The sequence below is a fragment of the Phyllostomus discolor genome, chromosome 2 (genome assembly GCF_004126475.2).
Source record: "Phyllostomus discolor isolate MPI-MPIP mPhyDis1 chromosome 2, mPhyDis1.pri.v3, whole genome shotgun sequence".
In the NCBI taxonomy this organism is placed as follows: Eukaryota; Metazoa; Chordata; class Mammalia; order Chiroptera; family Phyllostomidae; genus Phyllostomus; species Phyllostomus discolor.
Genome location: NC_040904.2, coordinates 173381116 through 173408809, shown reverse-complemented (window position 1 = coordinate 173408809; position 27694 = coordinate 173381116). Strand labels below are relative to the sequence as shown.

General features: G+C 35.5%; 1 protein-coding gene across 3 annotated transcripts in view; it reads left to right on the top strand.

The window, feature by feature from the left end:
* CNTN1 (contactin 1) overlaps window positions 1-27694 on the top strand; it is a 318439-nt gene that overhangs the window by 228578 nt on the left and 62167 nt on the right. For 2 of the 3 annotated variants that reach the window (XM_028531929.2, XM_028531930.2), the window contains 2 exons: window positions 6013-6133; window positions 24231-24389. In XM_028531929.2, the coding sequence (XP_028387730.1) occupies window positions 6013-6133; window positions 24231-24389 (280 nt within the window). Of the gene's footprint in view, window positions 1-6012; window positions 6134-16466; window positions 20850-24230; window positions 24390-27694 lie in introns of those variants that run through there. The other variant, XM_028531933.2, reaches the window with a different exon arrangement.

Sequence of the window (27694 nt, the reverse complement as noted above, 5' to 3'; positions counted from 1 at the left end):
TTCCATCCTCATCTCTAAAATATGATTAAACATAGTCTGCATCATATAGGGCTGCTAAGAGCAAGTGCATTTGCACATGTAAAGCATTTACTATGGTGTCTGACACCTAGAAACCCTTTACTAAATATTTGCTATTAGTCATGTTAGTGATGGTGGTGTTAAAGTTTGCAGTTGCATATGATATATTTGCTATAGTTACTTTTTTCTTAACCTAGCAATTCAAAAGTAAAAAAGAAAATTTTTTTCTTTTTCATGAATGCAGCATGGATTATACATATATAATGTATATGCTTATAAGCTTCTGGACTACTCTCTTGAAAAGACATGCTCTCCTCCAGCCTTGAGCATCTATGCCTTCTTTCCGAACTTCAACAGAGCAAAGGCGACGTTTTCGTTGCTGTGGAGCCAGCATGAGCTCATGCTCTGCTAGCCCACGTGTGCACCTTATCTGAACCGCATTTCCTGTTCATTGTGATTAATTCAATTGTTAATCCAATTTAGCTATTCAGATTCATTCATACAGCAGGAATGATTTTGCAGAGGTAATTCATGGCAGAGGGGGGAGGGAAGACATGGACACTTATATTTTGGAAATCTTTTTATTTAAATTTGGGAAATTTCTAAGCGGTAAGCCACATATACACTTTGGAATATCCATGAGCGGCGCTATCACAATTTCCAGTATGTGATTCAACTACCCTCACATGAAGGGAAGCATTTTGTAATGCAGCCAAGCTGCGGTTTTTAGTGAAAAATATAGAGAGCATTCGTATCTAATTTGTGGCTAGAATGTGCTGAGGTCCATGTTCTGTACTTGCTTTGTAAGCTTTCTGTTGACCACTGAGAACTTCAGCTTCTCCTGAGGTATGAAAAGTGCTAGTACCATTTATAAAAACTTCAGGAAAGCTTTTATACATACACTACTCTATTGGAAGTGATGCACTGTGTTTGTCCTTTGCTTTCCTTCTGAGAAATTTCAGTGTCACCTTCACCAAATATAGAGCAAATCAGAATAAATGTTAAAGTTGCTTATTAACACTTTATGTAAGTAGGCCTATCATTACAGACCTAAGTCTCAATGTTTAAAAAAAAAAAGAGCTGACTTTTGAAATGATCTGAACATTAAACTTTTAGGATAGTTTAATTAAGAGTTTTAGAAAATTTATTCTGAAGATTCAATAAGTGTCACGTTCAATATAATATTAAACATAAAACTGTGTTTTTAATTACATGTGAAAAGTATAAAAATGATCCCATTATTTATCTCAGAATAAAATAAGTAAAGACTAATATGTTTCAAACTAAGAGTCTAGGGAAAAAAAGACCAATTACACAACGAAAAAAAGTATTAGGTATACAGTACCTCAAAATTTTACAAAGGGCAATTACATGGCCACAATTATTTTAAAATTTATATATTTTTTCTACTCTCAATTTCTTTATTTTAAAATTAAATAAAAATATTTTTAATTTTGAAAGTGTTTTATTTTAAAAATTTCAATCTAATCACATGGCTCACTGAAATAGTAGGAGTTTAATAATAGGATTATCTTGCTTTCAGATGAAGCAAACAGAGTAGTAAGTTCACATAATGAAAGTATATAATAGAACTAAGTGCTTTTATTTTTATGCAAGCATTCTTTTCCAAATATAACTATTACCATATATCATAATAATTTTAAAAGATTTTACTTAATATCTTTTTATTAATGAATATTTAGTGTCAAAGTACAGTGTTATTAAGGATGTCAAAGCACATTAAAGCAGTCTACTGTACAAATATGTAGTGTTTAAACTATTTTATTTTACCATGATTACATTTTTCCACCAGAAAATTACACACAAATGTGCCAATTAGTCTTCAGAAAAATTGTCTTCCTCACAATTTTTCTTTTTCTCAAATTTTTTTAAAAATAAGAATTATAAATATTAAAATAATGTATGTTCTGGCTATTCTATTAGAAGAATTCTATTCAGTATGGCATGAGGACTTGGGCCAACTACAAAATTGGGCACAGTCCCCAAGATCATCTTTACTTCTGAAACCAACTACAAGCTCTGAGAGTTGCCAAAACCAGTCTCAGGTTTGATTTGCTGGAAGGAGTTCACAGAACTCCCTGAAAACTATTATACTTATGGTTACAGTATTTTACAGGAAAAGCATACAAATTAAAATCAGCCTAGGGAGGAAGTGCCCAAGGCAGAGTCCAGGAGAAGTATCAGACACAGAACTTTCATTGTTCTCTCCTCATAGAGTCAAGATGCATTACTCTATCTGCTTTGGTATGTAGCAATAAACATATAGTATTGCCAAAGCTTACCTGAGCCATGGTGTCTAGAGATTTTTATGGGGGCTAATCACATAAGCATAATTGATTGACTGCCTAAACAGCTAATCTCATCCTCTAGGTTGACTGATATCTCATGACCCAAAACCCCTATTCTGAGTCCCAATGTTGGTCTCTCTGGCATAGCAATGCCTACTGTAAAACTATACAGGTGTGGCTAACTCCTAACCTAAATCACATTGTTAGGCCCAAGATACTCAGGTAAAGAAAGACACATAGGTTACCTTTCGGTAGCTGAAGACAAAGAGCAGGCCTGTCTTTGGAAAAGCTAACTTCTTTATAAAACATACAGGTCAGACAAATGGGTTTACATTTTTAAAATTATGTTGACTGCATTCTTCTCTCCATAAATTTGCACATCATTCCTAAAATGTTTATATTTCTTCATAGAATTGGTATATAATTTGAAATATGTTATTAATGGGTCATTGATCTCATGTATGTGAATAGCAATAATTGTTCTCAATTCAGCTATTTTAATTAATAACATTATCATTTTACCTGAAAAAAATCACATGAGATCACTAAAAGAACTTAATGAAAATATTTTAGGTAATAGGTACTTATTAATTAATTTATGCAATATTTATTTGTTGAATTCCTCCTGTATATCACATATTTCAGTAAGTTATTTATATATAATAATAAGATCTAGTCCCTCCCTCAAGGAATCACAATCTAGTAAAAAAATGAACAACTAAACAATTATAGTAGAAAGGGATAGTTGCAATGAACATGTATAGAGGGCAATGCCTAATCCATATCTTGGATTCCAGAGAAGAAAGGGGCAGCTACACTGTGACTTGAAGTTAGCTAAGTGATAGAAGTGGAAGGCACAGGAGTCCAGGCAATGAAAGTGCGATGTACAAAGATCTGCAGGAAAGAGAATAAATAAAGTCTAAATTGTCTACAGAGGCTAAGGCTTAGGAGTTTGATGAGGAGATAATCAGAGGAGGTAGCAAGAGTGTATACTTCATGCTGACACCAAAATAAGTCTCATTATGTGCTTATGAAATGTACTTGTTACAGGCTATATGAACTTGCTAAGCTAATTCTGCTTGTAGCTGGAGTGAACATATGTTATCTTAAGAGCAGATGTCAGCCACGCCAACACTTGTTGGTTGATTTATTGATGATGGTGATCCTGCCAGGTGCATGATGGTATCTCATTGTGATTTTAATGTACATCTCTCTGATGATTAGTGATGTTGAGCTTCTTTTCATATGGCTATTGGCCATCTTTATGTCCTTTTTGGAGAAGTGTCTATGTCTGTGCAGGTCCTTTTGCCCCTTTCTTAATTCAATTGTTTGTTTTTATGGTGTTCATTTCTATAAATTCCTTGTTAATTTGGATAGTAAGACTTATCAAATGTATTGGTAAATATGGAGTTACCTCAAAAAATTAAAAATGGAATTACCTTATGACCCAGTGATTCCACTTCTGGGAATATATCCAAAGAAATTCTTAAAACACTAATTTGAGGGAATATATGCACTCCTATGTTCATCGCAACATTATTTATAATAGCCAGGATTTGGAAGCAGCCCAAGTGTCCTTCAGTAGATGAGTGAATAAAAAAGCTCTGGTACCTTTACACAATGGAATACTACTCACCTATAAAAAGAAGATCATCCCTTTTGTGACAGCATGAATGGACCTGGCGATTATTACGCTAATTGAAATAAGCTAGTCAGAGAAAGACAAGTACTATATGATTTCACTCAAATGTGGAATATAATGAGCAAAATAAACTAACAAATTAAAAACAGACTCATAGATTCAGAGAACAGACTGACAGCTGTCAGAGGGAAAGGGTGTTGAGAGCTGAATGAAAAAAGTGAAAGGATTAAGAAAAGACTCATAGACACAGCTAATAGTATGGTGGTTATAAGAGGGAAACTGGGGTAGGGGAGATAAAGGGTAAAAAAAGAATAAATGGAGATGACTTAGGGTGGCAAACACACAATATGATATACAGATGATATAGAATTGAATACCTGAACACTATATAATTTTATTAACCAATATAACCCCAATACATTTATTTAAAAAAAGCAGATACCAGAATATTTGAGAAGCAAATTGACTAATTCATTCAAACAATGTATATTTAGTGTTGTTATGTTCCTGGCACTGTCCCGGTTCCTGTGGATACAGGGTGCACAGCTGTACACGAATGTAACGTAGGGATGGAGCACTGAACACAACAGGCACGTTTCCCCCTCCAGTAAACTTACAGCCCTCCACAGAGACAGACTTTAGTCATATAACCGCACACAGATTTCATTGCAATTGAGACATATAATATAACATTAGGTAAAATGTGTTATGACAAAATATAATGAGAGAAAATAGAAAGCCTTGCTTGAAAAATGACTTCAGCTGGTATTGGTGGAGAGAGGGTGAGTGTTATTTAGGAGATGGTGTTAAGAGAGTGGGGTACTGGGGGTTACAGTTCAGAGGAGGAAACACCGTGGAGAACCAGAGACTAGAGGGACTGAGACACACTTAAGTCCTAAAAAGGGAATATTCTTTTGGAAAACAGAGTGCAGGTGAAATGGTGGGATTAGGTGCGGTGGAGTATTGGACAGAATGCACAGAATGGAGTCAGGTTAGTCATTGTAACACTTTTATTCTAGGAAGGGGACATATTCTAGAGGTTTCAGGTTGTTTTTTACAGAGCAGGGTGACTGGTCATTATTGCCTTTTTAAAAGGTAACTCTGAGTGACAAGTGGAGAAGAGAGTTGAACAGGGGTGGAAATCACGACAAAATGGGATACAGTACTTCAGGGGGCGAGGTTGGGAGCTTGGCAAAGGGCTGAGGCAGTAGTGATGAAAAGAAATAGGTAAATTCCAGTATGTATGTGGGTATCTAAGGAAGCTGAAGAAGAGACAGGGTTGAGAATGACCTCAAAGTTTGTGGAAAGTGAGTTGTCATAGGTGTCTAGAAAAGTTAAGTGGTTGGGGAAGGAAGGTCAAATGTTATTAGAAGTCAAGTAAAATAAGTTGAAGAAATGGGAACCAGATTAAAAACAGATTGAGGAGTAAGAGGTAAAGAAATAGAAAAAACTAAAAAGAGAAAGTAAGGTTTTGAAATAAGTAATGTCAGAATCCAAGCAACCATCAAAGAATTAAGCAGCTTAATATAAGGAATAAGAATAATTCTTTGTCCCAGGGACAGAGGAGAAAAACAGAGAAGTAAGAGATGGGGGTGAGTGTGGCGTGGGCACCAGCAAGAAGGCAGAGCACTGGGAGAGGTAAAAGGTCACTGAGAAATCTCTCTAAAAATATAATCAGTGGGAATTTTTAAGACTAGAACTGTGATGTGGATGATAATACTCGGTGTTGATGTGCCCTGCCTTGTGGGATACAACCAGTTCCTTCACCTTCAATCGTTCAGTATGGCCCTCTGCTACTAAAAATAATAACATGTTAAAGATAGGAGGGCTAAAATGTGCCTTAAGTGGTTCACTCCCTTCATTTTTCACTTGAGAAAGCCCAATGCTTAGGTAACCTAAGCAAAGACACGTGGTGAGCATATCTACAATGGATGCCTTTTGCACGGTGTTCATTTTGTTAGGGGAAAACGGGCTTCTTGGATCCTCGGTGCCATATAATTGGTGAAGCTGTATTGATTTGAATGGTGCTGCTCCTGTTCACAGCTGGATGCCAATGGGGAGCTGCTCATCCGAAACGCCCAGCTGAAGCATGCCGGCAGGTACACATGCACTGCGCAGACCATCGTGGACAATTCCTCAGCTTCGGCCGACCTCGTCGTGCGAGGTGAGAGTTCCGGCATCCTGAAAGGTTAAAAACCAAAGTTATTTCCCTTGCATAAATATGTATAATCTTCTGGTAACTCTGGCCCCAGTTCTTACATATTTTGAGTCTTGATCCTTGAGAACAGCTTTTCACTCATGTCTAAGAATAATTTATGCCAGACAAGTAGTAAACAACACTGATTTTGTTTATTTTTCTAACTACATATCTTCTAGAAATGTATACCACAACCTCCTACTAAACATTTGTGCTCATAACCTTAGTACTTACCAGAAGTTCTCAGTTTCTGCTAATACTTTTTGTGTGTTAAGTATAGTGTTGTTTCTTTCTTTATTTTCTATGGGGGAAGTATACTGGTGCCAAATGTTACATATTGATTACTATCACAGAACAAAAAAGTGAATTTATACATGTGTCATGTTTCTGTTTTTTGCTTGTTTTCAGACTTGTGCTTTTGTTATTATAAGTCATTGAGAATGAGTCACACACTCATTGACAATACAACCTTTATAGCCCTTTTGCTACGGACTACTGTATAGATGTGGGGCCACCCCAGAACACGCTTTATCTTTTCAAAAATCATTCTGTGGCTTTTCACTCGCTACCTGCAGAATGAAGACTATGCCTTTTGACTAAGCATCCAAGAAGTTCCATGGGTTGACCTCAGCCATAAGCCTTAATCTCTCACTATTCCTCATAACCAACTCTCCTGTCCAACTAGTCCACAAAAATACCCTAGTATTTCTACCTCTGTTCCTTGCTTCACAGCATTCTTTCCAGGTCCTGTTTTCATTGCTCATTGTTCAGACCTTATCTGTCCTTCAAGGTTTGATGCAAGTATTAACAAATTCGTAAATTCTTTCTGAATGTCCCAAATACAGCCCCTCCCTTCTAAACCCTCACAACAATAACTACTTCTCTAGTGTTTTGTATCAGTCTGTGTATGTAAGTTATCTCTCTACTGTCATATAATTTGCATATTCATTTTTATTAATATTTAGTGAGCTGCTGAATTCTGTTGCATTGTTTCATAGCTCTCTTTTACTCTCTCTGCCTACTTTTTTATTAGAAAAATATTCTATTTTTCTGCATTTTGCCTAATAGAAATATTTATTGACCATTATTTAACATGTTTCAATCCATTTTTTGTACCAACAAGTAAAATGAAAACTGTGGCTTCTTTGTCATATTTTCCCTTCCAGATATAGATTGATATAATTTCACTCAATCTCGTGTGCTTCCTGCACTTCCTTCTAGACCACAGGTGGCAAACACAAGGCCCGAGGGCAGAATCCACTCCTCCATCTTGTTTTTTCCAGTCCGGCACCTTGTTTTTCTACCTGGTGGCAGTGCTGAGCTCTTGTTTAACTGTTAAGGAGTAGTTACAATTACACAGTCCTAAAATTACATTCGGCCCTTTGAAGGCAACCATGAGGGCAATGTGGTCCCCACTGAAGATGAATTTGAGACCCCTGCTCTAGAGCAATGATAATATGGAGTCCCCATGACATCACACTGGGAAAATGCTGAAAAGCCTTTTATTCTAGTTAAATATGTTCTCCAATAGAATGATAGGAAGGCAGGCTGAAATTTCTTTATCCAAATGAACTTAGACATTCATTTCATGTGGCACTTATTTGAATATTAGTAAAACTCCAAGGCTACAAAATACTAAATCAAAGAAAGTTTATTTAGGTTTAGTATTTCTATCAAGAGCATTTTGTTATCTGGGGCATCTGTTGTCTTCAAGAGTTGATAAGGAGAGGAACTAGTTTACTGGTTTTTCTAGTCAGACCACTTCACTGTTAGCTATTTCCAGCAATAGCCTGTGTGCGTATTTAATTGCAATTGTTTCCCTGTGTACAGGGTGGGGCAAAAGCAGGTTATAGTTATAAGTATGTAAACCACATAGTTTATTCTTGTATTATTAATTATTAATTATTGTATTATTTTATATGAAAAACTGAAAACCTCCTCTTGCCTCTCCCTGTATTAAATGACTTTGCATAATATTGCAATAGTGGTTATGTGAGAATACATGTACCTCAGTGTCTCCACACAGTAATTACATTAATAATAAACTCCCAATTTTCAGAAGGAAGTGGTTGTACAGATATAATCTATAATTAGATAATCATCATAATGTATATTTTACACAGCATAATGTGTATTATCAATTCAACAAAATAAAGCCATAGCTGGTATTATACAAGAATATAAATTTTTCTCTTTCTCTAAAGCCTTTAGTCTCAAGAAAAATACACTAAAGCAGTGGAACCTAACAAGTGCACTCAACAGAAATATAATACAGCATTTTAAGTCCTTGCACTATAGCATTATGTTAATAAAACTATATGACTAGAGGAGAAGTAATTGCTTAGCATTTTATTTAATTTTAATTTTAATTTTTTTGAGATCTAATTGGCTTTATTAAGCAATTCATGAATTGGGCAGCATCCCACCTAGCAACTAGAAGAGTACTCCCTGCTTAGCATTTTAAAAGGCAGCAGAATCATAATTATTCTAAAAACCTGATTTCTAATAATATAAAATATGTTCATTTCATATCAAGAGGCATTTGCTTTTAAAATAGTAAAACTCATTTCTGCACAATTTGTGTTAAAATGTTCATAAACTATACCTTCAAATATGCTTTATATATTTAAATCATGGGATATAAAGTTAGTTTATTACTTCTAATAATGCTGAGTAGTATACAAGAAGACCTACTGCCTTAAGTAAGAGTATCATTGGACCATTTATCCACTTAATTACATGTCTTTTTATCTCGTCCAGGATATTATAACACACAGTCCCTGGACAAACATCAAGGGGCTCATGGACTTCCTGAAATCGTATATAAAATCTCGAGTGTATGTGCATTTTCTTAGGAAGAGTATTACAAATTTCACTGGATTGTTATAGCAATGGTCACAATCATGTTGTGGCATCAATTTAAAATAATATTGTATCAGTAAAACAGGTAATTCCAGAATCAAGCTTTTATAACATATGTGTATATAATATAGCCAAAGGAATGTATAAGTCAAACAACTATTAATTGCTTCATATTTAAATAACCTTCATGTTTTAAAACTCTTCTTAGTTTTGAAAAAAAAGAACCAGCTATAGGACTTCAAATATTTTGAAACTTCTCATGTGAAAATCCAACTTAAGAAGATTGATATAAATTTTCTCTTTTGGTGTTTTAATGAATATTTTACTTCTTAGGTCCCATAAATATATATTTCACATTGTTAAATCAAGTAAATTCAATGCATATGAACAGCTCTGTATGAATGTTCTGTAGCAAAAGCTCTTTCTGGAGACTTAAAGCTCTTCAGCTAAAAAAGTATCTTTTAGTGGGAAAGGTTTTTCAAGGTTTATTCAGCAGCATTGTGGGAACATCTATGCAATGTGCCAAATCTAAATTCTCTTTCATGAGTGCACTTTTGGACAGCATTCAAAAATGGACCATAAAATTAGGCCACAAAAGCAAGAAATTAGGCATTGACCTTCATATTTTACATTTTCCCATGGCATTTCTGCTGTATTATAAATATCCTTGGCAATGCTGTCGGCTTTTAGGAAGATCTTCCTGATAGTGGCTGAGCATAACTTTTGCCATTGAAATTGCCAAAACAGCAAATGCAATCATGATTATAATTTTCAGATTCCACTTTTACATCTCATATATATCTGTAGACATCTTAGTAAACAACATTTTATAATGCAAGGCTGAAATTTAAAAACAAAAGAAGAAAAGACTTTCACTATCTAAAACATTTGGTCTCAGTCTCAATATATGCTATATAAATATATATGCTAATATATGCTAATATATGCTACATAAAATCTGGAAGTGTTTTTAAAGTAACTGAAGTTAAAGTGGATAATATAAAAATTATATAAATCATTGTGTCTTCAAATCAAGTTTATATATTTATATTGTTATATTAGAAACTTATACTATTTCATGTAGATTTTTATTTAAATGGGAACATTGTGTTTCTGTGAAACTTACCACTTTATTTCTAAAGCCAAAATACAGTTACAGAGTGAAAATGTATATAAGTTAGATATCATCTTTATTTGATGTAATCCACTGAACTTTTTATTACTTGGCCTAATGACATGGTTACCAGATTCTTTCTCAAGGAGGTCATTTTGGTTGATGACTAACCCACTTTTAAATCCTGTGTTGGAGAAGTTAAGGTAACATAGCCAAATAAGTAACCTAGTGGAAGCTGTCAATATACATTTTACTCTAAATAACATTGCTATATTTTAATCACCATAATGGTAGACTAATGATTTTTCTTACAGAAAATTCTCTTGAGGACTTATTACTCCCAGCTCTTCCATATTAGCAGAGTTCATATCCCAGTCAACTCTCTGCACTGTCCAGGCAAAAATATTTTTGAATTATTTATTTGGAGATGTTGTTTCAGATTAATTAATACTCCTTCTTTAAAAAAGTAAAATAAACTTATTCTTTGTCTAAGATAAAAAGGGTTCTAATGATTCTGTTATTGGCAAAGTGTGCAATAATTACATCTTTTCCCTTCCAACTTCCTTAGAGTGGCTGTATAAAATCTCTGTAGTTATGTTCAAATTTGAATGTGCAAGTTTAAATATAAATTGGTCATAGAAGTCATCTAACAATCCTCACCCTTTTATTTTACAAAATTTGAACTCTGGGAGAAAGAGACTTGCCTTGTGTTACCCATCTACTTTGTGACCATTATCTTGGAACCGAATCTATAGTAGTTTTCTCATTGTAATAGGCTTCTTCCAGATAGTATGAATACATAAAATCTATAGTTAAGTATTAGCTGAAACTTCTATAGCTAATACTGTAAAACTTAGAACTTTCTGTAGTTAATCTGGTATGGTCGAGAAAGGTTGCCAAGTCCATCCTAGAGAGTCACTGGCTGTAGCTTCTGCCCTTTCCCCTTTTCCTTTCCATTGTCTGGCAGATAGACTGCTAATAAATAGTAGTTTAATTTTTTAAACATTATGGTAAAAGATAGGGCAAAAGCCACACATTTAAAAAAGTTAAATTTCTAACTTTCGGACTGTTTAATGTTCTGTTTGTATGGGTAATTCAAGGTGAAAGCAACAGGACCGGGAGTCTGCCATCAGGTTAAAAGTTTGTGAAACTCTTGGTGCTAAGTCAGGACTTAGATTTCTGTGGTATCTGGCTTAACTATTCACATTGTGTTCAAGAATTCCTGTGTATATTGAAATTATTATTCAGTAATCAGATGTGTGTTTATATCCAAAATTATTATTAAAGCATGACATGTGTAAATTCATCCAAAATAAGTTTTAAATTAATCAGTTCAATCATCATAAGATTTGGAAGAACAGACAAAAAGGTTTTGTGTAGGCAGGCATACAAGTACACAAACACGTAGCCACCCCCTAATACACACATATACACACACACACACATACACGTGCGCACACACACACTTGCGTAAAGAGGTCCAGCAAAAGAGACTCAATACAGGCAGAGAGATGTGTCCAGATCATCACAGTCAAATCAAAGAGAATAGTTGAGGTAATTTTTCAAGTATTTAGGTCAGAAAAACACACATTTACCTCAGATACTTGGATAATTGCCTCTGCTTTCCACTTGCTTTGGCCAAGAAAGCTTGCCACAGAGACAGACGAAAGATTCCATCTCATCAGCCCTTGCGGGAAGACGGCCCTTGCTGCCCACACTGGCTGCAACAATGACGGCCCGGGCGCCACCCGGGCCCCAGCTGGCCCTGAGCCGCAGCGATGCGTCCGTCAATAACGAAGCCTGCCCAGATATTAAGCGTTCTCCTTTCCATTGAGAATCAACAAATTCAAACTACCAGAGGCCATTTCTCCATGACTGTTAAACATGAAAGCTGAAATATGAGCTGAAATGTGTGTGTATTTATAATAAATGCAGAAGTTAGAGGGTAACTTGATTGTGTCAGAGTTCAAATTCATTAGTAGTTTTATTTTTGAAAGCTTTAGTAAATGTCACAGCTTTTCCAATTTCTACTGAGGTTAAAAAGTACATCAATGATTTGAAATTCTTTTTCTCAATATAAGTTCAATATAAATTGATATAAATTTGAGGAAATTTCAAATATATCAACAAAGTGTGTAATTCATTCAGAACGAGTCACGCTTATTTAAGCTTTAAGATGGATCTTGAAAATGGTCTAGTTTAACACTCCATTTTATAAATTCAAAAATTAAAATAACAGCCTGAGGGTTATAAACCAGTAGAGGACACTAGGAAACATACAGAAATACAAATTTAGATTACTCTCCTTTTTCCTCACTGGATTACATGAGAGAAGTTTCCTTAGAGGATTTCATGCCCTTTTCCATGAATTGCTCCTGAGTCTGGGTCTTGTCATCCAACTGGGCAGCTCTTGACAAACTGGAATCTATTCATTGTTGCATACTTGGTCCGTATCCGTGGCTCCCTTAAAAAATAACCAGTAGACTCGCCGTTCCCACTCCAACTCTGGGAGAGAAAGCCCGCAAGCTTCTCAGGACCCAGTAGACACGCCTGCTTTCAGGAGCCCCATTCCAGCCTTCTCTCACAGGCTTCGCACACACCAGTGTGCAGTGACCAGACAAACACACCAAATCAAGCTGACAATTATGCTAATTACATCAAATTACAAGAGCACTACAGAAAATCAGCGATATCCAAAAGCCTTTATGAGCCTGAATAAATGGCAATTAGTTCATATTTTTTAAATAATTTCAATTTTTGTCAGCAAAATATGTTTGTAACTCCAATCTTTATGGTGTGAAAAGATGTTATGACTATAAAATAAAAATAAATATAATTACGTAATTCAATATGTAACATGACAACAAAATGTTATAATTGCACAGTCTACATTAAAATAAAAACTATATACTATGCATCATATTTATTATGCTTATATTACAGGATGTGGCAAAAGTAAGTTTATGGTAAGTTTATAGAAAATCATATAATAATTAATAAGTAATAATACAAGTATGAACTCTGTTTCTCATACAACTGTCACTCTACTTTTGCCCTACTCTGTATATAAGGATGTGCAATATTTATTAGAGGCTTATTAATTATCAGGCACTATTTGAAGAGATAGCTTCCATTATTCCCTTCATTTTACACCTAAGGAAACTGAGTCCCAAAGAAGCTAAGTTACCTGCCCAAGGTCATAGAGCCACCAAGTAGAAAAGCAAGATTTGCATTCAGGCCATCTGACTTCAGATACCACACCCAGCCAATTGCTGTAATTTAATATAACCAAAGACTAGTTCAGATATATTTAATTGGATAAAATAATCTATATGGAAAAATTAAAATGTAGGCCTTTGTGGGGGGTAAGATATATTTATTCTATAGAGTCACTGATGGAGATTTTGCAAATTAATTTTTTCCCTTGATATATTTATGGCTGGTTTCACAATAAGGGGAAGCTATAGTAATTTTGAAAATATTTTTTCTACTAGTCAACATCATACAATTATAATTACAATAGCAAAAACAGTAAATAAATTATAATAGATGATTTTAAAGTTTGATTTTATAATGTGCTCTCTGGTCTTAAAAATAATCCATTCAGAATGGTTAAATGTCTCAGGTTATAATAGATATGTCTACAAACCATTCATATATATTTAATCATATCATCCTTACAGGAAGTAGTGGAAGGACTGGTAATCCCTACTCACAGGCAAAGGAGTTTTTAAAAACAAAAAGAAAGAATATGCTTTTTATCTCTCACATTATAAAGCCAGTTATGACCAGATAGTAGTAATCCAAATTCACTGTATAAGCTACTATTCCTTGCTCCCACTCCTTAAATTTAATTACCCCAAATATAAAAGTCAGATTATATAGTTTTTATTATATATCTGTTTCACTATTGGTATATGATTTATTTTATAAAATTTATTTAGGTTCATTTTATTAAACAAAAGAAGGTAAAAACACTTTAGCTTTATTACCAAAAAATGATTACCAAAAAAATACTTAATAATATAAAATCACTTTCAAGTAAAATACTTTTCTTATACATGATTTTTATGGCGGCTGCCATTTGAAGTCTCAGGAATATTCAATGACCACATTTCCCTGCTACCAGCCAACCCCATCAACCCAGCCCCTGGGAAATTGATTAGGTCACAAAATTTTTTAGCCCTAAGCAAAAAAAAATGAAAGAAACTTAGAAGACTATTACCCTCTAAGCCTATGGTCTCTATAAGGAGTTACAGAGAGGAAATTTTAGTCCTTTTGAATTCCTATCACATAGCTCCTCAAACTACTATCTTCCCTGGAATTAAGACATACTCAGAGAGAAAAAAAGAAATATCAGAAGGAGTCTACAACTAACTATAAACCCTCCCTGGGTGTCCTACAAGGCCAGCAGTTTCATGGTTGGCACCCTCCCCACTTCTTCCTAGAAGGTGATGGTGGGATCCTATACCAGGATCTCACTGGTGACAGTGAGAGAGCAGGCCGTGTGTTATCCAAATATGACTTAGGACATCTCATTAGATCAGCCCAGCAGGGAGTTCTCAATCTTTTTCTCTGCCACAGCTTTTTGACATTAGAATGCTTGCCTGAATGCATATTTGGCCGTAAATTCTAAAGCTTTTATTTTGAAAAAGTAAAACTCCACCTTAATTTCTAATTGCCCAATGCTGGCCATCAGCAATGGTCACTCTGTGGACACCGAAGGAGGTGAGGGCAGTGACTGTGGCTCACCTGAGTTTCCCAGAACATCGCTGGAGGCTCCAACCCCCTCATTTAAAAGTGCATTTGAACGCCAGTGAATGCGAGTTAGCATATTACAGAGATAGCCTTGACTCCACTTCATTTTCACAAAAAATAATGCACAAACTTATGAATTTTAAACATTGTTAGTAGCAAATGACTTGTGATACACCCTCATGTGCCTGTCACCAAGCAGTCTAGGGTCTGTCATGCTGAAGAACACACTTCTGAGCAATAGCTCTCTGCAGTCTCACTGGCTCTCAGCCACCAGCCCCTGGAGCCCCTCCACACATTCCTGAGAATTTCTCCAGGAGCAAAGGACTATGACTGACAGGAATGTGTTAAATCCATCTGTGGTTCAAACAGTTTGAATGACCATTATTTGATAGGTTCCTATGTAGGCTGGTAGCTACTCGAATTAACTCAAGAAATGGCCCTCCACTATGGAGCCATTTCTGTGTGATTGTTCAGAGTTCCCTCTTTCCAGACTTAACACCTCAGGTTGCAGATAAGCAAACTCTGGAATATAGCATAAACTACCAAAACTTCATTTAAAAGTGAGGGAAAAGAATATATCTAATATTAGCAATTTTTGTGACCATCATACGGACTATATTTGCAACAAGCAGTCAGCAAAGACAAGTTTTCCTAGATACTTGTTCTACCATTTATATGACTATCACCAGGGAGCATAGCAGTTGTTAGTAAATGGTCTAATTCTAATAATGAAGCTACCTTTAGTTATGGGTAGGTGAAAGAGGTGGGCAATCATCTTGTTAATTGCATGGTTTTCTATATAGAATATATTTATAATATTTGTAATGACTGCATGCAGTCATTAAAAGATCTGTGTGGTGCAATGCAACAGGTATGGCTTTTAGCAAGAGATGAACATAGATTAGAAATCCACTTCACCCACTGAATAACCTGTGGACTTAGACTAGTCAGTTATCACTGCAGGCTTTATGTTCCATATTTATGAATGAGAATAATAATAGCTACAGTTCCCATGGCATGTTGTTATAAATATGTTCCTTTACTTCTTTCCCTTTAGCTAGTAATATATAGAGATATAAAAATAAATATAATATTATTTAAGAAACAAGTTTCCATGATATCCAACCCCAGCCACTAAAAATTCATTGGTTGAATTTATCAACCAATGAATTTTTATATTCATTGATTAAATTCATCCTCAGTATTTTTTGCTTAGTCAGGCCTTCAAGCGATACACAAATGTTTTAACAGGTAGACTTGTACTATGTGGAGTGAAATTACAAAGGGTCTAGTAGTTTTGGGTTTCGGGGCAGTGAGGAGGGGACTCTTATTCTTCAGAAAGTCAGTCACTATTTCTGAAGGAGACAGGTTTGATTAGGCCAAAGCTTGTCACATTCAACCTTCTCTCTTTTGGACTCGCATCTCCAGTGTCTGGGAGATCTTTTTCCTTGTTCATCATTTCAACTTACCCATCAAGGAAACATGACATATCCCCAAAGCACATGGCTTCCTGCCCCTAACTGGGCATCCACACTCTCCCTTCAGCCTTGGTCTTTCCTCTTGCAGGTAAAAACAGAAAAGATGGAGAGAAAAACATGGTGGATCCTTTTCTCCCCGTCTGTGCGAGCCTGCCTCCAACCTGGTGATCGTTGACACTCACCATTTGTGTGAAAATCTTTTTTTTTAACATATTATACTAGATTTTACTAATAACTCAATCTTGTAGCTTCTGCAGTTTCCCCACCCCGTAATCTAGTTCTTAGAGGATATTTTTCCTTTTGAAACTTCTAAACATACTTTGTGTAAAAAGATATTGAAAAACACAGTTATGCAGCTTCACTAATACTGAAACATTCCTGGTGAACTAACCCAGTGCATCATATAATAGCCAAGTAAAATTTTTGTGTTTTCCTGTCCTGTTTTTCTTTGAAATTACATATCTCAGAAATTAGTTCATTATTTGAAAAAAATATGAAGAGACTGGTGAATTAAAATACAGGAGTACTGCCACTGAATGGACTGTTTGATTTACCTAAGCAGGTAATGAGCGATGTTGTCACATTGACTAATGAGTCATCTTAATTAGGACATCAGCTAAGGGGCATTAACTCCAGTGGCCTTTGGTATCCTGGTACCATACGTATTCTTTGGCAAGAAAGGTTAAAAAACAGCCGTAAACACTTGAAGACTGTTCGTGGCTCTGTAGGGTTTTTGGAATAATTCCTGGGGTTGGGAAGTGAAAATAGACAGCATGTGGAGAAAATTATCTCAAAAGCAAGATTTAAGTGAAGATGAGTAAGTCATTAATAGCATGGATTCAAATTAAACTTGACTGACTCCTCCCATCAGCCTCCTTAGATCTTCTCATGTTGAGTAAAGTTGACACTCTTACCAGAAGGATTTGAACAGAAGTGAAGGATTAAAATTGAAGTAAATACAATTCTTTCTGGAACTGCTTAAATGTCATTGTTTGAAAATACTTTCATTTTTCCTCTTTGGTCAAAAAGACATGCTTACAATTCTTGTTTCTTCACAAGAAATAATTTTTCTCTTTTTAAATGGGTTTATGTTTAGGTATGGGGCATTATATGGATTTTTCATGTATTAACTCTAGCATTCCTATCTGTGGTTGAAAGAACTCTTAGGAAAGCTCTGATGAATATGGATATGACATATATATCCATATGATGTGAATAGTTTTTTAAAAAATAATTTATTAGTTATCTTAAAGTAATAAAGATCTCAAGATATTACCTATTTCTTTCTTTTTAAGTTTTTTTTTTTTACTTTCTAATTTCAATTGTTGTCACAGAAGGAATTATCTTAAAATTTAGACTAGAGATCCAGATCAATTGCATTTTCATGTTATTTAAAATTAATTTGAGGGTCCTGTGTGTCTGCAAACATCATCGTGGAGGCATGATGCGTGAACCCCATCATGGGCATTCCCTTATAATTGAAAGTATACAACCAAGAGCAGATGGAGATAGAGTTTGGAAAGAAATACATCTTAGAAAGGAAACCACCTAACAAGTGTGACTGGTTCCAAGAAAGGACGAGTCTTCTTGTTTAGATGAACTGCATCAACACTGCTTAGAATCATACAGATTAATTTATCTCTCTTAGCTTTGTTCTTATTTCTGTTTAGGATCAAAGTTCACTTTAATCAATGTTAGAGATTTAAAAACTACCATGTTCTTATTAAATGTTAAAATATTTAACATTCAGCTTTATATTAGCACAGCCTTGAACATTGATGAGACCATACCACTTAGATTTGTGTTTTATAACCTTATAATTCCAACCATTGCTTTAATACTTCTTAAGGCAGGAATGAACCTGCTGTAATAAAGGGACTTTAATTGACATATTTTAGAAATGAAGAAACCCACTCTCCTAACATAACTAATGTTCTTTTATATTATTATTTTAAGATTATTTTCTTTTAGAAGGGAGGATTATTTGTTCTGAAAAGTTTTTTTTTGTGTCCTTAACATTCAAACTTTTCCTTAAAATTTGCTATAGTAAAAATAAAAAATAAGCCACAGTATACTTGTATGTAGTGCTTTGCTTTGAATTATATATTGGGGAATTGCATGTGAAAAAAATGGCAACACCAACATGTCCTTGAGGCTTAACATCAAGGTTTAATTTAACAGTGTGTGGTATGTGAAGTCCCAATAAGACCAGTATGCTTTTGTGTCTAGTTCCAATTCTGGTTGTTTAGAAATCCAGTCAGAGCTTAAGAGGGAGTAAGCACTGCCTAAGTATTGGTACCAACTCAGGTAATGATGGGGGGGTTAGTCACAACTACTATGCCCCCTGTTTATTTCTGGAGGGTCTCTTTTCAAATCTTCTATCCTGTTTATTAGAAAATAAGCCTCCATTATTGATTGAAATCATCTGGTCAGCTAGTTTATATGGTATGAATACTCATTTTGAACAACTTTTTTTTTCTGGTTGCTTTTCCTCAAGTGTTTAAATTCTTTTTTCATTGAATGTCCCTAAAGAGGAAATAACAAATTGATAAATAATTATATTTCTGCTTATTTTAACTTTTGACTACATATGAATAAAAACTGGGTGGAAATCACATTTGTATTTTGTTCATACACAGATATTACTAAAAATACTAGTAAAATTCAGGAAAGATTAACAAATATCTTCTGATGATCAGGAAAACCTTGGGTATATTGAGTATGAATATATAAATGGGTGATGTTATCTTTACTTATTTGTTTCTAAATTATTATTTTTGGTATAGTTTTTGAAAAATTGGGCCCTGGCTGGTGTGGCTCAGTGGACTGAGTGCTGGCCCATGAACCAAAGGGTCTCTAGTTCAATTCCCAGTCAGGGCACATGCCTGGGTTGCTGGCCAGGTTCCCCAGTGCAAGACACAAGAGAGGCAACCACACATTGATGTTTTTCTCCATCTCTTTCCCACTCGTTTCCCCTCTGTCTAAAAACAAATAAAATCTTTTAAAAAATAGTATTAAAAAAAAGAAAAGTTCGTCTCATAGTAAATTGGGTTCAAATCCTAGCCTTTACATTTATTTGCTGTGTGACTATGGTCATTTTACTTAATCCATCCCTGTCTCTGTTCACTCATCTGTAAAATAGGGAAAAGAAAAGAGCTTATATCATAGAGTTATTGATAAGAATTATAAAATATTTAGCAATGACTCCAATATAATAATAATAAAATATATCATTTTATTGACATGCACACTGTAGATTTCCTTTTTTGATTCACTAACATTTTGCATCATGTAAATTTTATGTTATGAATTCATACTAATTTAAAAATACAGACAAATTCAAGAGAACAACAGTATCAACATGTCAGCATTCAGGCGGTGCTTTGCATGTCTTTAGCAGACAGGTATATTTGGCTGCACAATCTGAATTTCAAATGGGCTCATTTTGGATAAGCTTGCCAGGAAACACAGCCTCTTCTGACTGCATGCTGCCACAGACTTACTGTGTGATTCTGGCAATAACCCTTCTGTCTTCAGTATTCTATGTAACGTGTATATATATTGGCCTAAGTGAACTCGAAAGTGTGTGTGATCTATGTTGCATATTGAAATACTTCCATTATTTTCCCATAGTCAATGATTTAATGGTAAAAACATTGAGAACCTAGGGGAATTTAGGGAAAGAGAATATGGATGTGGCAAGTGAGACTTTGCACTGAATCTCAGATGACAGGGAACCATTCTGGTTTTTCCACAATCCTTCACTAGGTAAGAAAGTAACCAAAGCATGTTTCAGTAACTATAGACTCCTGTTGCCTGACTCTGAAGAACTGCAAGGTAGAAACCTGGCACTAACAATGACCTTGATAGACCATTAAGTGTTTCTCATGGGTGAGATTTTATGGAGATTTCTCAATCAACAGTCTCTGAGAGGTGGTGACAAGCAAGTGAGGTGGATTAAACTATATTCATAAAATCTAAAAACAAAAAACATGCTTTAAGTGAATCTTTATCCCCCCCCCATATCTCTTTTTATCTTTTTCTCATTATCTTCTAACTTCCTAACTATTTTATGGTAGGGAGAAGAACTGATGAAAAACCTTCACCAGGACTACTCATAGAAATATCCAAGGTCTGTCTCTTTCCCACAAAAAAATTATAGTGATAAAAACGAACAAAATGGAAGATAAAAATCATTTGTCACCTACAGTACTTAGGCATTTAAAATGCAGGTCAAATTCTAAAGCTTCTTTCTATCTGACCAATTTTTCTGTTTCACTCTAACTTAAATTTGGCATAAATCACATTTTAGCAATCATTAGCTGTGAGGACCACCTAGGAAACAGGGAAGAGGTGTTAGGAGAGTAATAATGAAATAATCTGCCTGGAACGGCCCATTTGCTTACATGTTTTCTGGCTTCGGTTCTCTCCTTAAAGATGTCTTGAGAGTGTTTGCACAGTGATGGGAAATGAAAAAAAGAGAGAGAGGTAGCGGGACGGTGGGCGGTGGGAGGGGGGAGAGCAAGTGAGAGACCAGTTATTAGAGTCAGAATTGTACAATTTTTTTCCATTGATAAAGGAATCAGATAATGGCCAGTTCCTAAACACCTTCCTTTGTGCTGAGCAACAAGTAACTGCATTACTATTATTTTCTTTTACCGCAACACTTCTCTCTCAATTCTGAACAGAAAAACATAGCAAGTAATATCAGCCACACTGATCTGAAACCCTTCTGGGAGATAGTGCAAGGCTGGGCCTGGCTGAACTCTCAATGAACTAGCTTGTCTCTGTGGAACCACTCACTCCTCTGTCTCTGCTGCATTGATTCCTTAGTATGTACCAGGGCCTTCACTGCCCCAACCCTTGATCACCTCCATCGAATTCACTATGCAGTATTTCACTTGTAAGTGAAGACAATTGGTAAATGAACACTCTACTAGACGGGTCCCTGCCAATTATTAAGAAACACTAACAATTTCTCCTGCCAGGAGCTCAGGTGCCCAGACAGCTTTGTAGGAATAATGTAATATTGTTAATAGCTAAAGTTTACAGAGGGCTTTGTGTGTACCAAGCCTGGTACTACATTCTTTAAAGATATTATTTTAGTCTTAACAACAATTCTATATGGTCAGTTTTTTATCAGTCCTATTTTACAGATGAGAGAATGGAAACTTAGTAAATTTTTTAAAAATTGCAAGATAGTTTAGGACATAGAATGTAAACTCAAGCCTATTTTGGCTTAAAATCCTTGTTCTTTAATTACATATTTTCTCTCAGATGTTTTCTGGGAGAAAGTTGTTGTCAATTACTGGATGGAAAAGTCTGCTTCATATCAGATAAACCAAGTAATAGTGCCACACCAAGGTTTTAAGGATATGGACCTTTCAGTCTCTTCTCTCAATTTCACCTTTTTATGATGATTTAGTATTTCAAAGCAAACAGAAAAGGGAGATTGTATTATAGATGACCATTGTGCTTATAGAACTGTCTGAAGATAGACTGTGATAAACTCACTCATATATTCACCAAATATTTATTAAGAACCCACTATAGACCAGGCATGTATCAGAGAAAAAAATGACCAATTTAATTACAGCATTTTGCTCAACAACGTTGCTCTTTAATGAATGGATGACCGAATAAAGTTATACACATAGTGTCCCAACAAATACACTAAATGTGACTTTAATCTGAACTTTTAAAACATTATTCATTTGCCGCTCCAAGAATGTCAGAGAATAATGGCAGGGAAGTGATTTGCACTTTAATGGTTGTCCACTGACCCACCGCAATTTTGTCTTAATTCCCTTGAACAGTTTCGGAATGCCATACCCTTATGCTCTGAAAAAGTGTCCGAATGCATGACTTTCTCTTCCTTTTAAAGATTCATTCTTTAATTTTTAACTTTCATTCTCTGAAATATTCTACTCATCAATTGACTTGGGATAGGCTTTATGTAAAGTAATGAATTTCTTGGTTCTGATCAAGAATGTGCATTGTATGTCAGCATGGCTTCTGCACATAAAAAAATGTACTGTGTTCTTTCAAAACTCCAAATGTGTTCCACATTTCTATGTTGATTTTCCTTTATTTTAGATGGTGTATTATTGTTACTTTTAGTTAATGTTAAGAAGTATAAATCCACTATTAAAAGTGACATATTTACAAAAGTTCACCTTTATTGTATTTGTTTCCAAATAATAAAATTTACTACCATCAACAGGGTGTGTCTTGTGTTATTTTAAAATTGCTAGAAATGCATTTGTGTTGATCTAAACACACGCCTTTCCCCTTGAGACCAGCCACACAGAAGTGGGTAGAGGTTTGGGGTATTGTCTACACCTTTGCACAGACCAAAGTCCACATGGAGAAAAAAACAAAGCCAGCTATGTAGGCTAAGCATCTGATCTGATATATAAATAGGAAGGCATTTACTGTTATCTAAAAGATAAAAGCATGTCTCATTTAGTACCCTATTCAACATGAAAAACTAAAGGTGCCACGTTACCGAATTATTGATTATTATATTCTATGTCCAGTTCTGCTGTGATGGCCTCCTTCCTGGTGCAAAGAACACCAGTGAGGCTGTTTTTTCTGAGATGTCTGTTCCAGGAGAGGAGCTCTCTCCCAGCCGAGAAGCTCCGGTGGCATTGTAAGGGAGGGACGCCACTGTACCCCTTACGGGGCACAGGTCTCAGTTTTAAAAACAAATTCTGAGGCAAATTATAAGGATGTGGTATAGTATTATCATGGCATTTTTCTACTTTTTTTCTTATTTTATTTATTTATTTATTTCATTGTTGTTGAAGTACAATTTTCTATCTTTTACTCCCATCCCAGCCCACCCACCTACTTTCTATTATAATTACTTGTTTGCTGATTTATTTCAGCCTTTTCAAGACAAGGAGCTACTTGAAGCCTTTGAGTTACATCTCATTTATCTTTCCATTTCTATCACCCAGCACAGTGATCTCAGTTTAGAAAATAAATGAATAATATTTGCACTGAGTTATGAATCATCTATAAAAACCTATTTTTAAAACTTGTCTTATGTTCTGCAGTAATAATTCTGTCCTAAGATGCTTCATTATATAACTTGATGTTTTCAGAGCAATCCTGGTATAGCTCTGAGTTTACAATTGTTTTCTATATTTTATAAAATTAGCAATATTTCTTTTAGTATTATTTATTCCCATTACTAAAACTAACAAGAAATATATTACCCAAAATATTATGCTCGTACATAACATCATTCCCAGATATTTCTACTCCACATAAAATAAACTACCTATAATATTTAGGGCTATAAAAAAGCATTTGTTCCATTTTGGGAAAGCGAAGTGAAACATTTGGTTTACTGTTCTCATTTCTGGACCACATTGCGCTACTCTCTCTGATTCATGGGCATAGCAAGTGCTCACTCATCTCACTATGGTACAATCTGTATTAGGTCCCATTGATGCCAACCACATTTTATGAGTCAAACAGTATCATATGTATCCTGGATAATAATGCCATTTAAAAATTTATTTGCTATTGTTCAATTGCAGTTGTCCTCATTTTTCCCCTATTGCTCTCCCCTGCCCTGCCCATCCCCCTCTCCCTCATTCAATGCCACTTTTAAATGGCAGCAGCATTTCTTTCTTTTTTTAAAAAAGAGAAAAATGAATTTTTTTAGTGAAAATCATGAATATCACTTCTTATGGTTTGTATTTCAAAGGAACATGGCAGCACTTATTGTATCACTTACATATTTTTTAGATTAATTTCAAGGAGGACATGTTTGTATTTGAGCACATGCTTAATTCAGCAGTTGGTATTTATTGAGTCATCACCTGTGTTTTCATTTCAGGCCCCCCAGGCCCTCCAGGCGGTCTGCGAATAGAAGACATCAGAGCCACTTCTGTGGCGCTTACTTGGAGCCGCGGTTCGGACAATCACAGTCCCATATCTAAATACACTATACAGACCAAGACGAGTCTTTCAGATGACTGGAAGGATGCAAAGACTGGTGAGTTTCATTTGTTTGATTAATCTGTGCATATTGTAAAAATGAATTCTTTTATAAAAAAAAAAAAAACAAAACTTGGACGCTTTAAGAATTTTATGATCTACCCAGAAATGCCCTTTTTATTTTTAAACTTTTATTGTAAGTATCCCAGTGTTTTGATAGTGAAAGAAAGCACAAGGCACATAAACATTTTAAAGCTGTTGGGGAAGAAGCAGCTGTATGCCTAAGTCCATGACAGGAAAACAGAGAGAGGCCCCCAGTTTTCAGTTGGCTCCTTTTACATTGTTCACACAGTGCTCAGTGGAAGGTTCACATTTCTTGGCAGGCTGGCACTCAGTCCACTGAGCCACACCAGCCAGGGCAAATTTCATGTTTCTTTATATGCACTGTACATCTTTCCAACTTTATGCTTTTACATGTTTATAACAATTATTCTAAAGTTCCTGCCTGACCATTCAGTATCTGGAATATCTGGGCCATCGTTAATTCTGCCTTTTGATTTTTGTTCTTTTCTGGATAATGGATCACATTTCTTTATTTTCTCATGTGCCTGATAATTTTTTATTGACTTCCAAGCATTGGTGTGAAATAACAGTAGAGGCCAAAGTATATATTATTTATGCCCAGGAAAATATATGTCATTCTTTCAGGGTTTGAGTCAGTCTAATCTTTTTTGACATGATCTGGGCTTTGCTGTTAAATTTAGGTTAATGCAGGCTTTAAGCAATTTGAGTGTAGGATCAGAACCTTCCCTCCTGAGGGTCTGGAGGTTTTTAGCCTTAGCATCAGACTTTAGGTGGCTCTTCCAACTTGGATCTCAGAGACGGTTCTTCCAGCTCCCCTGCATCTGCCCAGACAGCTGTTGTGTGATAATCAGTCTAAAGCCCAGTGTGCACAGGGCTTGGGGTGAGGTTCTCAGTTCTCCCACGCTCTTCTCAGACCTTAGCACACCAAATACTTGACCCTCACAGAGGAGGCAGATCTCTCTCAGCTCTCCCACCACTCACCTAGCCACAGATGGCCACTTACTCATATTCAGTGTAAGGTCCAGAGTGCATGTGGGGTCTCAGTTTTCCTGCTCCGGTCTTGGATTTAAGGAGATCTGAGGTGTCTGAGCTTCAAGGGAGGTCTCTCATGGCTCTGTTGTCTTGCTTCCAAGTTCTCTTGAGCATACTTGGCAAAGGTCTACAAAAAAAAGAACTAGCCAATGGGTGCAGACTCTCCTTGATTTGGAGCTCCCAGGGATTCAAAACAGACATGCCAGCACGCTGCTTTCAAATATGTGTGAAATGTTGAACTGTTTTCTTCTTATGAACATCTGTGGCTTCTTCTTCTTCTCCCTGTACTCTGCCAATGATGGCTTTAGTTCATTAGATTTCTTTACAAACTTAGCTTTCTGATGGGCTCCGAAAAATGATTATTTTGTACAATATCTTGTATGTTCTTTTCTGAGTTGTGTAAGTAAAATTCTCATGTGACTGTATCCTAAGTGGAAGTGAAAAATAGTTTTTGCAATAAAATAAAAATAAAAGTCCTGTGGCTTACATTTAGAGTGGTACCTACTAAAAGGAAGGTACAAGATTAAACTCAGTTTTATGAAAGTAAATTATTAAAGGTATTCAATAGCTATGTTTCAAAGACATCTACTTTTAGCAGTCCAAGGATGAAATTAGACTAATGAGATAAAAGAATAAACTATAAATCTTTCAAACAATCTACTATAAATATTACTTCTCTCCGTCCTTTTAAGGGATGGATAGCCAAAATTTGACGCAAGATGCTCAGGTCACATTTAGAATGCTACATTTGATTCTCTACTGCCACTTTCAGCATTTAGTTTGTGCATGTGTGTGAGGTGGGTGGTGTTGGCCAGAGCATAAAGAAGTCTCGAAACCATACTATGAGAAGCAATTAAGAGAGCCTGGGGTATGTTTTCTAAAAAAAGGAGAAACAAAAAATGTGTTTATATTTAAAGTTCTGCATGTGGGAGACCAGAACTGTTACAAATTTTGTGCAATTAACATCTGCACACATGGTAATCTCTGGATTTTAGATTATTTTTTTTCTTTAGGTTAGATTATCTTCTTATAATAGACATTTATAAATTGAGTTACTAAGCATAAACATGCTTAAACCCATAAACTACACCACCACATTACTCTGTGCAAAGGTAGAACCAGTTTTTATTTCTACCACCAGTATAAAAGTATCTGTTCCACAGTATCTTAAGTTAGTATTTAGTGTTTTCTTTTTAAATGTTTGTTAAATCTATAGGTTAAAAATGCAACAAACAGTAGGTTCATTGTGGAATATTTACTTTTTAGAATTTGCACTTTCTGCCTTCTGTAGCTTCACTTTCTGTTGTTATTTCAAATGTAAATTTATGGGTTTTTAAGAGGCTATATTCAAATTTTCCTTAGAGGAAGATCAATGAATCACACCTTCTGGGGAGTCAGAGCACACCTTGCCTTCCTTTCACTGCAAAGTTCTTTGCCGCACCCAGGGCTCCCTCCAGAGGCCTGTGGGCTGATCTATGGGGTGGGTCTACAGCCTGTAATGTAACAGCTTGTGTCAGAGCCAATGAAAAGCCTATTTCCGTTCTCATGGACCGGCTTTTTCAGTTAGAACATCTGAGAGGGTAATGCTTTATGGGCATTCTTAAGTGCTTGAGTTTTGAATTGAGATGGTGGATTCTAACAGTTCGGATGACATTGACATCCTAAGGAAATAACCAGGACTCACTTTGGCAACTTACAAGAACCTAGAACAGGTGGGATTACCTTGCCGTTTTTCAGATCTGAAGTCATTCTGACAGTGTCAGAAGATCCTCAGTCAGCTAGTTGGTATGGCCTGAAGGCCGAGCACCACAGCTTGGTTGTCAGGTGACTAAAACACTGTGAATTTTTAGCCTTAAGATACTTATGAAGCTTGCTTCTCTTTTCCTCCAAAGAATAGTCAGGGAATTTTTACTCTGAACGTTACAGACTCAAGGTATTTGCAAATAGATCTGTGGATTTCTGCTCATGCCTAATTGCTAGAATAACACATACGTAAGGGGATTTTTTTGACCTGAGTATTAAAATAAGGAGTATTTCTTCTGCTCTATATCCCCTTGCTTGAAATTTACATTCGGAAGTAGGACCAAGCTTTAAATACCTATCAAGTTAATTAAAAAACATTTTAGTTTTTTATGGAGAGAAGCCTCTGATAGGCATTATACCATTAAGGTCTGATTTTTTTTTTAATACTGAGATTATCTGTAAAAGGTGGCCTCCCTCAGAACTGACACAGTAACAAATTTGGAC